Source organism: Gadus morhua, chromosome 12, assembly GCF_902167405.1.
Source record: "Gadus morhua chromosome 12, gadMor3.0, whole genome shotgun sequence".
Taxonomy (NCBI): domain Eukaryota; kingdom Metazoa; phylum Chordata; class Actinopteri; order Gadiformes; family Gadidae; genus Gadus; species Gadus morhua.
The window spans coordinates 8,407,379-8,423,541 of NC_044059.1; the positions used below are offsets into that span (position 1 = coordinate 8,407,379).

At 47.3% G+C, this 16,163-nt stretch overlaps 2 protein-coding genes across 4 annotated transcripts in view; one reads left to right on the forward strand and one right to left on the reverse strand.

The window, feature by feature from the left end:
• On the forward strand, nucleotides 1-6,979 carry LOC115555851 (5-hydroxytryptamine receptor 3A). Its single transcript, XM_030372894.1, has 7 exons — nucleotides 1-102; nucleotides 1,020-1,165; nucleotides 1,743-1,912; nucleotides 2,447-2,607; nucleotides 3,545-3,755; nucleotides 4,320-4,622; nucleotides 5,126-6,979. The coding sequence occupies exons 1-7, from the start codon at nucleotides 1-3 to the stop codon at nucleotides 5,350-5,352; spliced, it is 1,320 nt and encodes a 439-aa protein (XP_030228754.1). The 3' UTR covers nucleotides 5,353-6,979.
• Nucleotides 6,016-16,163, reverse strand: part of rubcn (rubicon autophagy regulator) — a 24,552-nt gene continuing 14,404 nt past the window's right edge. For all 3 annotated transcript variants that reach the window (XM_030372329.1, XM_030372330.1, XM_030372331.1), the window contains 7 exons: nucleotides 14,734-14,879; nucleotides 13,617-13,681; nucleotides 13,038-13,276; nucleotides 12,415-12,476; nucleotides 12,133-12,286; nucleotides 11,656-11,749; nucleotides 6,016-7,984 (listed from right to left, as the gene is read on the reverse strand). In XM_030372329.1, the coding sequence (XP_030228189.1) occupies nucleotides 7,848-7,984; nucleotides 11,656-11,749; nucleotides 12,133-12,286; nucleotides 12,415-12,476; nucleotides 13,038-13,276; nucleotides 13,617-13,681; nucleotides 14,734-14,879 (897 nt within the window). In that variant the 3' untranslated portion in view covers nucleotides 6,016-7,847. The remainder of the gene's footprint in view (nucleotides 7,985-11,655; nucleotides 11,750-12,132; nucleotides 12,287-12,414; nucleotides 12,477-13,037; nucleotides 13,277-13,616; nucleotides 13,682-14,733; nucleotides 14,880-16,163) is intronic.

Sequence of the window (16,163 nt, forward strand, 5' to 3'; positions counted from 1 at the left end):
ATGCAAGAAGTATTTGACAAGAAGTCATTCAGGCCCGCTGTCAACCTCAGTAACCCCACCATAACCAACATCTCCTTCACCCTCTATGCCGTGCTGGGCGTGGTAAGCAACGCAGAGAGAAGGCTAGTGAATCGAGCTCATGATAATGCACGGGTATGCCTTTGCTTATTCTGGTTTTACTGCAATCAGTTGGGTAACTTTGCTGGACGGATTGGAATGATTTTGCGTTTAGAAAGATTGATCTGTGAGAGCCTTGTGAGAACGTCCTCGTCTCGTAAATCATGTTCCTCTCCGCAACAGACTAGTCTGGCATCGTTCCCGTTGGAAGCCCCTTCTTAACATTTCATAATGAAAGGTCCAACGAGCTCTCAGGAGAAGGCTGTTCAGTTCATGACAAACAGATCGCTGTATCCTGCCGAATTAAAAAAAAAATTTCACAGTCTAAATTTTTTTTGCTAAACTTTAAACAAGTTTCAGCACGAGCGCAGACTGTGTTAGGTGGTTAAGTCTTCTTGAGCTTCTCGAACACTGAAGAGTTCCCCGATATTGGGAAATCAATATTTGGCCAGAACTGTAGAGGTATACTGTCTCGACATGTTGTATACACAGTTACCTGATAGGTTGCTCACATTCTATTCTGTGTGCCCTGTGACTGCACAAAACAGGAGTTTTGTTGAGGGTGTGATTGAGTTACCGAGTGACAAAGGAAGGGATCAATGAGGGGCCATTGGTTTGTGATTCATAGCCCTGAATATATAACAAAGACATATGAAATAAATTGGGAAATGAATAGTTTTGCCTTTCAGTGGTTTGGCTATGTCACGTACTGTTCTAGCCAGTATGGCCAATCAAAACGATCCAGCCCTTACCTGTCACATGCCAAATGATTCACATATTTTCCCTTCCATCTTTTTCAGAATGAGAAGACTCAAATCCTCACTACTTTTCTTTGGCTGAGATTGGCAAGTAGTAGAACGATGTCATACGAACCTAATACGTTTGACAAGTGCTTGTGCTGATCGCTGACCGTCTTGTACCTCTGTATTCCACACCAGTACTGGCACCATGAGTTCATGGTGTGGGAGCCTAATGAGTGTGATGGTGTGACCAGGATTTCAATCCCGGTGAATCAGCTGTGGTCTCCAGACATCATCGTCTATGAATTGTGAGTTGACCTTTTAACATGTACCAGAATCACATGGAAATCAGTTGAATTTCCATGCATCTAAAGTTAAGTAAGTATAATCCTATCAATTGAAAGTGTCTCCACCATGTTTTATCGCCTTCCTTTTCTTTCTCTCCTTTTCTCTCTCTGTGATATCTTGCATCGCCATGCTCTGCACAGTCCGGTATTCTTTTCAAAAGGTTTTACCCCTACTATCATCACATATGGATTGTAAAGTGGCTTTGGGTAAATGGCATCAAGGAATCACTCACCATAAATCCATCGTGTCTTCCGGCAGGAGGCAGTAGCTCAGGCGGTAGAGCGGGTTGGCTGGTAACCGCCAGGTTGTTAGTTCGAATCCCCGGCTCCTCCTCGCTGAGTGTCGTGGTGACCCTGAGCAAGAACACTCACCCTATAACTGCTCCTGACGAGCTGGCTGTGGCCCTGCGTGGTTGACGCCGCCCGTCGGTGTGCGAGTGTGTGCCTGAACGGGTGGTTGCGCTTTGGGTAGCCACTGGTTACAAAAGAGCGCGATGAAAATGCACTCCATGTTTTCCATTCCCCTCCTTGTGGCCAGTGTGGACGACGATGTCTCCCAGGCCTGTCCGTACGTCTACCTCAACCACACGGGACACATCCGCTGGGACCGCATGCTGAGGCTGGTGTCCTCCTGCAACCTGGAGATCTTCAGCTTCCCCTTCGACGTGCAGAACTGCACCTTCACCTTCGGCTCCTACATGCACACCAGTAACCGCTCCACTCAAGCACACGCAAGTTAGATAGTGACAGTGGATGTATGGATGAATAGTTAGTTACACATAATGACATTCAGGGCTCAACGCTAAGGTTTAATTCTACTTGCCCAAAGTAAATTTTTACTGGCCCCTATACAATTTTTTTTTATTAGTGGTTATCAAATAACAACAAAGACTCAAATAAATTGAAAGTAAGTAAATCTAATAATTCACCAAGCATTATCCGACGTGGGCAAGGGGAGGGGGCAACATAAGGATAACTTTATAGATCGAAAATGTGTTTGTTTTTTTGCTGTTGCTTTTAATCCTTCACTTGCCCGAGCAGGCAAGCGGGTTGTCATAGTTACTTGCCCGACGTGACGTTTTAGTTGCCCCGGGCCATCCTTATTGTTGAGCCCTGACATTGACTCTCTCCCTCGTTCTTCTCGTACTCTTTCCATCTTTTACCTCCTCACTTCTCCCTTCCTTCCACCCTCTCTCGCGCTGTTCCCCGGTACCGATGCTTCTCTCTGGCCCTTCTCTCTAGTAAGGGACGTGAGGGTGAGTCCGGCCCTGACCTTTGAGGCCATGTCCATTAATTCCAAGAACTACCTGGAGGCCAGTGGGGAGTGGGAGCTGGTGGTAATCCTGGGGGAAACGTCCATCCTCAAGTTCGGCATTGATGAGTGGGACATCATCACCTTCTGGGTGAGTCTGCTCCCATTTGTATTCGCGCTCCAGTTCACAAAGCGGTATTTATTTTTAGTTCATTTATTTATTTAAAGGACATTAATCAACATCCTTAAATGTGCCAGTGTTAGCTCACAGGCTCATTATAAACAGTATCATCTCTGAGGGGAAGGACAAGCAAAGCCTGATGATGCTTCTTTTTGCAGTTCTGATAAATGTGTTGGCTGAGGCTCGTTCGGTCTGGGTCTCTCGTGATGATGAACAGCAAGAATTGGCTTTTGATTAAAATGTACAAAGTTCCAGAGCTTTCTATAAACACCCTTGCTGTGTTAAGACAACGTTCGACAACGCCCCTCGCATCTGCTCAAATGAAAGTCAATGTAGTCACGTTTTACAATACCTCGCCTCCAACCTCATTTCCTGGGTGGAAGACCTTCTGCTGTTAGTGAATCTTCAATGCATGTCGCGGCGTTCATCCACTATAACTTTAGTATGTTGAATACCCATACATGAATTAAGCATGCCATTTGAATAATATTGGTAGCCCACTCTGAATCAAATTAGATGCGGTACCTTCACCTAATTAGCCTCACCATAAATGTGGCCTTATTTAGCTTACCAGGAAATGATATTCTCAAAAAATCACGATCTATTTTTATATCTGCTTTCAAGTGCAAGTCCAATTATCCAATAGGTGATATCACAAGTGACAGTTCACTGGCTTTTAATAGATAATCATCCTGGTGGTAAAATCTTAGTTTCACCACCAGGGGTCAGGGTGTTTATCCATTACAAGCCAGACTAACCACACTTTTTGTATAACCTGATTTGATTGGATTTCAAAAAAATCTTAGAACAACCAATCACCCGGCCACGTGGCGGTGAGAAAGTCCGGCGTGACTGTGTAGCTGTCGAGAACCCATGTCCATGCTCCCCTTGCTGGTCCCCCAACCAGGTGGTGATCAAGCGGCGCCCGAACCTCTACGTGGTCAACCTGCTCATTCCCAGCTCCTTCCTGATGCTCATCGACATCCTGTCCTTCTACCTACCCCCGCACAGCGTGGACCGCGCCTCCTTCAAGATGACCCTCATCCTGGGCTACACCGTCTTCCTGCTCATCATGAACGACCTGTTGCCCAGCACCGCCAACGGCACGCCCATCATAGGTGAGGGGTCCCAGCCAGTAGCCAGGCCAGAGGTCTAGACGTCTGGACCACGGCCTCACACGACCCCGGAGGTCAGCGCACACTCAGGTCTAGAGGACATCCGGTCCCCACAGGAGTTTTTTATAAGATTTATTTTTGAATTTTGTGCTTTTAAGATATGGGAGATAGAGAGGGAGGACATGCAGCAAAGAGGAATCCAACATGAACATCGAATGCCAAAGGTCTTCTACACGATGTCCTTTATTCCCTCACACTAGGACTTAAGAATAGTCCAAGGTACTTTCCTTGCCCCCTCTCCTCTCTCTCTGTCAGGCAGCCATCTTGGGCAGTGTGCCCCTAAACAAAACGCAAAAGTGGGTGGGGCCTCATTCACAAACAATTACCCCCACCTGCTTTCAATTAATCCCCTTTCCCAAACAAAACAACGACCCCCCATGAGACACGAATGAAAAAGGAACAAAAACACCCACCATAACACAGGGTCTGATATCCCAATACCTGTGGGACAATCCTATCACCCACCATGACTGCGATGTTCCACTGTGCCCTACTCCCTCTCAATAGGTATCTACTTCTCGGTGTGTCTGGCCCTCATGGTGATCAGCCTGTTGGAGACGGTGATCATCACCAACGTGCTCCACCACAACTCCATGAAGTACCGCGAGGTTCCCCGCTGGGTGCGAGTGCTGGTCCTCCAACACATCGCCAACCTCATCTGCTACCGCTGGCCGGAAGGGATCCGCCCCTCCGCTTGGCCGTCCAATCACAAAGCGGACAAGCCTGAGAGCGACGCAGGGGTCTGCGTGGTCCAAACGATCACACCCTCACCCGCCCCGCCGCAAGCCAGCCGCGATGCTGAGAGAGCAGGTTGGTTGACGTCAGGGTTTGGCTACGGATTATGTTTGTTTGTCGTCGTTGACCATTCAGTTCAGTATCAATGCTATACCAATTGGCCGAGATTGGAATTACACTTAAAACAAGCTCTATATGAGGAAGGCTTTATGAATGAAATGTTCCACTATAGTATAATCCAGCTTCAGTGACCTACAGACTAGGTGATGATTTATGATGATATGATCATTTGCCACCACACTTGGTAGCATAAGATAACCCTTTAACGACATGTATCTGCTAAAAAGATCAGATCATCATAATTCATATAAAACAATATCACACCTTTAATAAGCAGGTTAGTGTCAGAGCATATTGCACAGGGGTGTCTACCACCACAGGCAATGGGGTTCAAACCGAAAACCTTTCAGCTGTGAGACAAATCCCCCTAGTCACTTCTACCCTATCCTACCTGTACGGTACTATCAGGTGGACCATAACTATTACCCTGATCGTTTTTCCAACACGCCTCACCCCAGGTTCCTCGGTGGCGATGGAGGGACAGGAGCTCCGTCAGATCTGCCAGGACGTGGGCACCCTGCGAGCCCACCTCACGGCCCTTCAGAAGGAGGGCGAGCTGCAGGACGTGTGGTGTCACGTGGGCTACGTGCTGGACTTCCTGCTCTTCCGCATCTACCTTCTGCTCATCAGCTTCTACGCTCTGGTCATCATCTACATGTGGTGCATCTGGGTCGCCCAGACGTGAGAGCGAGCGCGCACGGCTCAACGTGCACGTTCGGCAACGGGGGGCGGGTCGGTCACATGGAATGGAGAAGGATTGGGGATTTCACATGTTGTAAAAAAGGGGGATTTCAGAGCAGTTATGTTAATTATTGGATTGAGTAGAGTTATTCAACTTCACTCGATATGACTGTAGCTGTCTGGTTATTTATGGGAATCTCTTGAATCATAATGCAATCGTAGATGGTAACTTGACCGCATTTATATCGGGCTTTTTGAAACCCGTGGCCACTTAAAGTGCTTAAAAACGATTGCCTCACTTTTCACCATTGCATACACATTCATACAACCACGGTCATAAAAGGCAACAGCCATCTTTTCGGGAGCAGATGGGGTTAGGTGCCATGCTCAGGGACAGAGGTACGTTTTTTTACAGTAAGCATTACCTTCCTCAGAAGAATATACCAAGCATCTTATAACAGAGTACTGCGTTGATGTTATTTTGTGCATATGTACCGGTTCTATGACCTCATTATTATAACTGTTTTTTGCTCCCCAACACGGATTAAAAGCTATTCAAAGTGACTTGGATTTTGGCAGTAAATGTTGACGAATTGGTCTGTCTAACAAGACAATATTGTATGTATGATTCTAATTTGATATTTTTCAAAAAACAGATCCCAAAACATTAACAGTCAGGGCAGTCTTTAATTTTCAACACTGTTACAGAACAAAAGCCAAATGAACACGTTATAATCAAAATAAAAGCATTCATCAATTGTATTTACAATATATTTTCTCTTAGTGCACTTCACATCCTTGTACAAAAGGCAGGCCGATGAACTCAGAATCCACCCCAGCGAAGAGGAACAGATTTAACTCTTTGTTCAGTGAATTGTTAGTACAGTGCTTTTAAAAGCAGCCAGTTAAGACTAAACACGCAGACAGGTTAGAGCACTGTTCTGGTATAATAGACATCTATGGTGTCGGTGGTCCAGTTATTGGGCAAAAACCTCCAGTCGGTTCTATTGGGGATAGTTTCCCTAGCCGATACAATTCACACAAGATTAGTTACAATCCCTGATCTAAAGACTACTGACGTATGTATATAAAAAAAGAACTGTTGTATTGTTGTTATCATTAGCAAATGCTTATAAAAAGGTCACTCATTCTGGACAAAGTTTAGTACTTTGGCCAATGAAAATGTATTGTTAATCATATCTGTGGAAGATAAAAATCACTTACAATTGGAATTACTTAATTTCACATCTCCATGTATTCAATCTCAATTTATTCAGTCATTTTCAAATAAGTCTACAAAAATGATATTACTTTGGTTACACAAAACATCTTACGGAACGTGAATTTGAGTCTTCTGCCAAGGGGTGAATTATTGAATTTGGTTGTGCCATCCCAGGTAAACGTCTGTCTGGTTTTAATAAGAGACACGATTAAAAGCCCTGAATTAGTCTCCCTGCTCAACACGCTCCTCTAGAACATAAGATCAGTGCAAATAAGAACTACATGTTAAGATGAGTGGTCCCACACAAAATCAAGTTAAATGTTACATTCTCAAATCAGATAAGTGCAAATTATTGGTGCACAGCAAGTACACACACACACACACACACACACACACACACACACACACACACACACACACACACACACACACACACACACACACACACACACACACACACACACACACACACACACACAGCGTCTCTCCAATTTCATTTGAATGAAAAAAAGGAAAACATTTGTACTAATCCGGCGATTGTGCATGAATACTTTCAAAGTTTACCTACATTAGCTACCAGAGGCACGTTAGCGTGGCTAAAAACCCACTAAAAACCAATACAAAAAGCAACGGTAAAAGGAAAGAAACCACACCCTTACCCCGAGACCTTCAAAATAAAACAACTTGGAAAACATTGGGCACGACCCCCAAAACAACTGCACCTAAATAAGAAGGGAGGTTCGGACTTGGCCTTCCAAGCAATTTAACTGAATCATAGGATGAAAGAAGAAGCACATAATCATAGCTCCGGGAATCAGAGGACATCCCAAAAGCTGCACTTCTGGTAGAAGGAAGCGTCTCCTTGGAATTGTGGGTGTGTGATGCTAGAATGTCTTCATGTCAGGACGATTGGTTTCTGAAAACGGGACGGTACCAAAAAGTCTGGAAAAAGTTTATAAATCTGATTAGCCCGTACATGTCTCAGTAGATACCCCCGCCTCCCTACACAAAATCTCATGTGATTATAATCAGTCCTGATGCGATCAACTATGTGCTACTCCCGACGTCCCGAATAATTAAACCGTCTTGTTTTCCTCCTGCAGGAAGAACGTAACCGGGCGACCGGAAGAGAAGGTCTACTAAGGTCTCCCAGTCTGGGGAGACTGAGCTGTCTCTACAATCAAAAGTCGTGGCGTTTTTTGCTTTTCTTTATATTCATATGTTCTTTATATTAATATATTCTATATAATCGACGTTCTTCTCCTCCGGGGTTCTCCCTACCCCCCGCCGCCCTCGTCCTCTTGCTCCTCCATGTTCTTGCGGGCCATGCGCTCGCGGCGCGCGGCTAACCGCTGGCACCGCGGACACTCCTTGCCCGCGCGGAAGCAGCCGCGATGGTAGCAGGCGTGGCACTCTGGAGACAAAAACAAAAGAAGAGAGGTTAACATTTATCGTTAAATGTGACATATTATACCAAAAGGCGAGTGTGATTAGCCATTACAAGCGATTTAAAAAAAAACAACGGCCTCTTCTGACGTCACAAGGGGCCGTGTCCACCTAGATGTGTGCTGGATAGATCAGTCTACCAGCCTACCCAGTGGACTGTAGCAAACGTTGCTCATCTATCCGTCAAACATCTAGGTGGACATGCCCACTTGTGATGTCAGAAGATGCCGATTTTCAAAACGGCTTGTAAGAGCTAATCACACTCACACCGGGTGGAATAATAGATCACCTTTAAATCATACCGAACCCGGGACATGACCCCGAACACGAAAGCATTGTGTAAACATTGCGAGGTCTCCATTTGCGACGGGCTAGTGCCATCTACAGGGCTCGAGAGTGGAGAGGAACGACAAAACACCCCATGGAAGATTCTGCCCTCCGTAACCAAAGCAAACAGATGAGTTCAACAACCAGTTGAACCACTTTGACAAACAAGGAGAGACAGAGAGAGGGAGAGGCCTTGTGAGGTAACCACACGATAGCCAATCACAGGCCGGCGTGGGTCTATAAAACAAGAAGAGGTTTGTCACAGCGGGGCAGAAGGCTGGAGGAGCAGGTGGGGTTGGACCACAGAGCACCTGAAACTAGTTTCAACCCGTCCCGACCGAAAGCCTGCTCAAAACTAAGAGCCCAGACACCTTCCAAACTTGTAGAAGATATATTGAAGGAAAGTCCACTACTCTCGTTCTTACAAACATAATGTAAAATGAGCTGACAAGTAAATGGTTTTTTTTTTATGGTTTTTATTTCATACTCACAGAGATGAAGATGAAAAAATTAAAATAACATGCGACACACAAACAAAACAAAACCAATAATGCATAAGAAACAATAGCTCCTTTCATAAGCGTACATAATAACACGCTAACTATTAACACTGCATAGATGTCAACATGCCAACTCCTAGGGCCAATGCCTTCTCAATTTCTGCAACTGTCAATGTTGCAATTTCCAGTGCTGCCATATCTTGGATGCCATCATATTGCTTCATCTCTTTTTATCGGTTTCATCAACGACATATATTCTATTCATAGATGTAGCACCTCCATAATATCCGAAATGCTGTTTGGTACGTCTCTTGGCTCGGTTAGGTTTTTCTACTCAATTTCGCTGTACTGTGAATATACAATAATTATAAATATACCTTTTTGCTATCCAAAAAAGAAAATCATAGGTTAGCAGCGCCTACAACTGAAAATCAAGACGAACTAAACAGCAATGAAACTTAATACTCTAGACTGTGAACTTGGAACAACTAAACTACCATTGCAAACCTGAAATAGCTTACACCGCAGCAAAGATATTCAATCTTTATATAATCATCAAATTGATAAGATCATCTTTATAAAAGGTCACAATGCAGCACAGGCAGACCCTTCCCAGAACAGTGCTTCCCCTCAGCATGCAAAGTCTATTTGAATATCTATCAGCAGCCAACTGCCAAGAGGAAACCGATGCTGAAACGGGACAGCCCGGCAGTTCAACCACTGCACAGACGGACACAACACAGCGAGACCAGCAACGCCTCCGCACCTCTGAAGACCCAAACCACCACAGCGCCCAGGCACACAAAGCCAGCAAGGAGGGGAGGGAAGGAAGGAAGAAAGATAGGAGAAAATGGATGGGAGAACACAAAACCAGACACACGATACACACACACAGATGAGGACAATAGGACAGTGACGCAGGGCTGCAGTAATGTTTGAATAAAAGCCCCGACGGACATTCTGTAGTCTTTTTTCAACTTATAAATTGAAAAAAAAGGTAACTGCTAAAGTCAAAGTGTGCGTCATCCAAGGGTGCATAGACCTGAAATATCAAAGAGGTATGCATCCGCATGCAACGGATGAGGTCACCCATAAAGCATTCAAAACCAGGAAATACCCTATCAAACATAACCGTTAAAAATGAATGATTGTCGTCTGTTGTTTGGGTTTATAGCTGATTAAAAAGGATGCAATTCAGTACCGTCTCTCGTATCACCTCCCTCCCCCAGGTGGAGCAGGCGTTTTATTCCAACAGTTAAAAGTATTGGAATAATAAACAAAGTCCCTGCATCCGGAACCTCAGCCATGGCTCAACACTTAACCCTTTACTGCTCCCCATCGTCCACGGGAGGACATGCGTTGGTGTCCTCTGAAGCCCTGACGTCCGTCCCCCCCACCTCGTCTTCACCACAGGGCTCTGACCCATCCCCCCCCTCCCCCAGCTGGTCCCTGTCCGCCCTCCTCTTCCCCGGCCGCCCCTGGCTCACCCTTCTGGCCTGCCGCGTCTTGCGGGACCTCCAGGTCTTCTGACAACCCCCGGGCCCTTCGCCTGGCCCCGCTTTCTCTACATCCACCTCCCTGGTCTCCCCCAGCTCCCTGGTTGGCTCTCCTCCTCCTCCTCCTTCTCCTCCACCACCACCACCACCACCTCCATCACCACCACCTCCTCCTCCGTTTCTCCCCCTGGAGAAGAGGTTTTGCAGGCCGGAAAACCTCCCGGCTTTGGCTTTGCCGCCAGGGGCCTTCCCCGCTACGCCGGCCCCCGAGACCTGCTCCTTGTCCAGCACCCCTTCCTTCAGTGAATCAACCTTCTCCTCCTCCCGCTGCGAGTCCGTTTTGGGGAGGTCTTTACCCTGCTTCCTCAACGACGGCAGCTTCCAAAGAGCCCTCCCCACGTCCTTCCCGCCCACGTCACCTCGTGATTCGCCGCCGATAGCTTTCGCCGCTTCTCCCCCCAGCCCTTCCTCCGCGACCACCCTCTCCTCCTCCTCGCTCTCGGTGTCTTCTCGGGCGAACCCGATTCCCAGCTTCTCGAACCCCGACACCGTCCAAACCGCTTTCCCCACATCGCCTCGTGTTTCTCCATCGCTAGCTTTGGGCGCTTTTTCTCCCATCTCCTCCTTTTCCGCCGCCCTCTCCTCCTCCTCCTCCTCCTCCTCACTCTCAGTGTCTACTTGGGAGAAGCTTATCCCCAGCTTCTCCAACCCCGGCACCTTCCAGAAAGCCTTCCTCTCCTCCTTCCCCATCCCTCCTGCGTCTCGCCCCCCGGCCTCGCCCTGCGTCTCGCCGTGGCTCGCCCGGCCGTCGCTCGGCTCCCTCTTGGAGAACACGTTGACCAGCCGGTCTATCCCGAGCACCCTCCTGAGGTCGACCTTCTCCGCCCTCGCCTTCTCGTCTCCGCGCTCTCCGCTAGCTCGAACCTCCGTGGGGTCCGGCTCCTCCTCCTTCCTGCCCTCTGCTTCCCCTATACCCTCGACCTCTGACCCTTCCTCGGCCGTCCCGCCCGGTCCGACCTCTGACCAACCCGTCCCTTCACGTCCGACCTCTGACCCCTCCTCGCCCATCCCGACCTCTGACCCTTCCTCGCCCGCCCCTCTTGGTACGACCTCCCACTCGTCCTCGCTGCTCACCAGCGCCGCCCCCTTGCGTCCCCCCTCTTCCCCGCCCTCCCCCTCCCTCTTGTCCTGTAACAGGGCCCTGGCCAGCCTACGGGGCTTGGGGAACCTCCAGTCTTTCCAGGAGGGGGCGGGGAAGGGGTTGGGGGAGGGGGCCTGAGGGCGGCCCAGGCCGGCCGCGTGCGGATGGGGCTCACCTTCGCACCGCTGGCACTTGTTCAGGTCGAAGGGGAAGATGATGTCTTTGCCGTTGCCGCAGAACTCGCACACAAAGCCCTTGGCCTGGCACAGCTGAGGAGCACAGACACAAACACAGGGGGGTTTTACTGATAGACCACTGACTTAATGAATGAATGGGTGAGCCAGTGAGAGTACAGCTTAATGAATGAATGAGTGATCCAGTGAGAATACACCTGAATGATTGAGTGAGCCAGTGTGAGTTCAGCTTAATGAATGAATGAATGAGTGAGCCAGTAGGAATACAATTCTATTCCTAACGACAGAGCAAAGCAAACATATGTTCCTTCACTGTCAAACTGCAATACTACAAACGGAAATCTTTGGATGTTTGTTCTATACATATGGATGTCTTTGGGATGTTTGTTCAGTTCATATGGATGTCTTCGGATGCTCGCCGTGCAAATAAGAAAGGGTTCAGTGCGACGCAGTCTTACCACACAGCCAGCTACGTGCGTGGAACCGTGCTTCAGTAACTCCTTGAGCCGGGGGACCAGATCGCCGCTGCGCACGGCAGCGAGGTCGTTGAGGGAGAAGAGGTGGAGGTCCTCCGTCAGGTGACCTGGAAGACTGTCGAACTGGTCCAGCACACTGGGGAGAAAACACAAAACGCACACATACCAACGTGTACAGTCAGCAGCATACTGGGTTTACACTGTGTACATACACTATATGCAATTTGTGCTGAGTGACGTTTATTGCTTTGCACACACACTTACTCTCTGGCGAGGCGGCAGGTCTTGAAGAGGTTTTTCATGTGAAACAGCTGAACCCTCAATACCTGGGAAAAGACGTAGGCCTCATGATAACCTGTGTGTATGCGTGGGAACTAAAAGGGTTGTTCAGGATTTATGCTTTTTCGCCTGCGTGACGCATGATGTAAATTCCAGTTACCATAGCATTAGCTCCCCAACTCAACCCAATAAATCTTCCAGACAATGCAAACATGAATCTATCCATGAATCTATGTTAGAAACTACGTTAGAAAGAAGAAGATTCACCCTATTTTAAATTTGCAGTTAATACCGAACCATTTTGTTCAGAATAACCTTTTCCCTCATCTGCTGGGCTTGTAGATGAACCAGTCATAGGTTTTACCTAGCTGTCCATCCACCTTTAACGTACCAGGACATGGGTAGAAGACTCAACTAGTGGTGATAAGTTGACGACCAGTGCGCCGTTACATCCAAGTAACCGACAATAACTAACTAACTAACTAACAGCGACACCCTTGTTTGTCCTATGATCCCCCCTTTTAGAAAAGGGTCCATTATCAGGGACCCAACGATCCATCTTAGACCTCCCCCCCCCCCTCCCCCCCTCCCTCCCCCTCCCCACTCACCCGGACGGCCTCCAGAGCCTTGATCTTCTTGTACAGGCCGCTGTTGATGTCGTTGGGGTTGAACAGCGGGTCGCCGGCGATCTTGCCCAGCAGGTCGCGGGCGAAGTTGCTGACGTAGTACTTGCCGAAGTCCCACTTGCGGAGCACACGGCCCGGCACCACCGCCTGGGCGTTGTCGTGGCAACACTGGCAGAAGTAGCGGCCCAGGTACTCGCAGTAGCGCAGCCGCTTGATGTAGTCTGCGGGGCGAGGGGGAACCAAAATGGAGGGATTTGGAACCAAAATGGAGGCCATGATTGATGGTTTTGTGTCACGGTTCAAACTAACAAAGGTTAGTTGGGTTTTAATAGTTTTTTTTTTATGGGTTTTAACAGGGTTTTTTAACGTTTTTTTATTTTTAAGATCATCTCTTTTTACCAAGGAAACTTTTTAAAACGTCTTTCCTTTATGGGGAGGACAGTGAAGATGGATAGGAGAGTTTTTTAGTGCCTGCAATGTTGTTTGTGCCCACGTGAGTCAGAGGTACAGGGCGAGCCCCCCAGTCAAACCGTGTACTTAAAAGGTGTGTTCCAGCGTTACCTGGGTCCACGCGGATGCCACAGCCAGCACAGCGGTGGTTCTGCTTGGTCACCACTATCTTCCTCCTGAAACACATGGACAGGGAGTGAGTGTGAGTAGGACTGGGTGTTTGCGTTTGTGTGTGGGTGAGCGCGTGTGTGTGTGTGTGTGTGTGTGTGTGTGTGTGTGTGTGTGTTTGGTGTGTGGTTTGTGGTGTTCTGTGTGTGTGTGTGACATTGGTTTGAGGCCATTTGAGAATAAGCCAGCTGTTGGATTTCCATGTCTATCTTTGTGAACACGATCTGTTCATGTAAATGGAATAGGATGAATAGATATTTACATATTTTAAAAATTGTACTGCCTGTGAGGTCTCTGGAGAATTATCTTCATGATAAGCTTAGTCCACTGTAGGGCTTTGCAGCCGTCAGTTCATATTCTGTTTCATAATATACCGGTTTGAGCATTTACATATCTCACCACTGACATCTTGACAGTTAGACTTTCCATTCAAGTCATAAAAATAGTTACACATTAGGCAATGGTTGTCGTAAATAAAAAAAAGCTGTTGAGAATTGGAACAGAGCCGGCTGTAGAGAGCCCCTGAAGTTGAAGAGAAAGTGTAAATCAGAGAAATATCAAAGCAATCGAGTCTCTTTTCAGTCTCGAAACCCGATCAGTGCTCAGGCGCTGCGGCACTCTGATCGGTTCCAATGTCCCTCCTCGGGGGCTGGGATACACACCCCATTTATGGCCTACTTGCTCCTTCCCTAACTACACACAGCGCATCATGCTTTAGCCTCCGCAAGCTTTACCTCCTCCCTTTGACCGCGACTCAGACCCTTTTAAGACGTCAGACGATTCCTAGAACGGGACAGGGGTGCGAAGAGACATCGAGGCTCCCGTCCCCTACGACAGTGTACGGTCCCCTTAGGTAAAGAGGAAACTGTTCCCTGCATCTTCAGAAAGTGCTGCCTCTTCCAAAATAGGCCGTCTCTCCCAGATGGAAGAAGGGTCACTGGGATCAGCTTGAGAGGTCGTGGCAAGCGAGTGAACGCGATAGGGTGGCTGGTCCGTGTGTTCAGGCTGATTCACTGTGCACCGGGGTTCATTTGAGGGGTGTGAGGAGGAGAAGACTCACTTGGGCGCCGGGTGGATGTTGAAGATGATCTGGGGCCGTGGGGGGGCCCACTCCAGGTTGCCTCGCACCCGGATCCTCAGCTTGTAGATGTCGGCGTGCTCGCCGTCGTCCGGGGAGATGGGGAGGGAGTCTGGGATGGGAAGCAGCTGCAGCATGGGGGCCAGGGACGAGGAGTGGTTAGGTGGGAGGACTGGGAATACTGGTTTGCAGTAAGGCTACTAAAGAATATTCAAAAATTAGAATATGACTTATAATATAAACAAATATGACGTTCGAATGCTTTCTTTTAATGCCTTAACGAAGGCATTAGAACGTGAACATTGATGTTAAAATGTGTTCACGTGGCTCTTCCCATGTGAACCGTCTCGTGTGTCTGGCCAATAACCTGCAGGCTTTAAGGCCTGAGGCCTGCCAGTCAGTGACAAGATAAGGCTGAGCCAGTTATGTCTGTTCACCTGGGAATACGCCGTCTCTCAAATGAATCGAGATCGAATTAATGATCAGATAGGGAATATTTGTATGAAAGGATTCGTTCGCATCATACTCTTGCTCAGCAAAGATGGAAAATAACATAACCTGTATAAAAATGAGGCTATCGAATAACATATCAATTCCGAATCATTCATTTGATCTCGCTTCGAGAGACAGCGTATTCTCAGTTCTCACTCTTAGGACATCACTTTATTTGTTTATTTTGAAATGTGTAGGCAAGTAGTACAACTTCTAATGTTTATTTGGAAATAAATCTACCTATAGAAATAGTTATGTCTCCGGTTGTATTGGTTTGCTATCTTTTCGACAATGGGCAAAATTTATATTTGAATATGGAAGCTATGGGTTTCTTTAGAAGGAAATGCTAACGTCATTGATAGCCACTTGGGAGAGCCCTAGTTTACCGTGTCCCATAACAACAATGCTGAATGTAATACAATCCTTGTGAGAACCTCCCTTTTGCTGCGAAGGGGACACATTGTCGGGTGACATGGAACATCTCATTGTTGAGTTCATTGCTCAAGGACAAGTTTACCCAAATTAATAATCATTGTCATGAGGTTGGTAGACATAAGGAGGCCAACTGTATTTAGGTCAACGTTGAGTTACAAAAATAACAAAAGCGCTTAAGCTGATGCTTGTGAACAATGATTACCTCTTTTGTCAGGCCCTATTGTTACATTATTGTTGATTTTGTTATTTTTACTACGGCAAAAACACATCCGCATCAAATGGACAAACACACAAACACACACGCTGGTATGCACAAACACACATGGCAACACAGTTGGCATGAGCATACAGCCCACATCGTGTCAGATAACCAGATTGGATTGTACCGTTTTAAAAGATAAGCATGTGCACCTTATTCATCCCTGCAGGAAAATAAGGGTGGAAAAGAAACGCAGCATTGTCTCCTAAAACTATGATATGTTCTC

Excerpts from the sequence above, each read along its gene's own strand:
- LOC115555851 (XM_030372894.1), top strand. The coding sequence starts at position 1 with ATGCAAGAAGTATTTGACAAGAAGTCATTCAGGCCCGCTGTCAACCTC. Across the intron at positions 1,913-2,446 it reads CGGCTCCTACATGCACACCA|TAAGGGACGTGAGGGTGAGT; the intron begins GTAACCGCTCCA and ends CCTTCTCTCTAG. Across the intron at positions 2,608-3,544 it reads GGGACATCATCACCTTCTGG|GTGGTGATCAAGCGGCGCCC; the intron begins GTGAGTCTGCTC and ends TCCCCCAACCAG.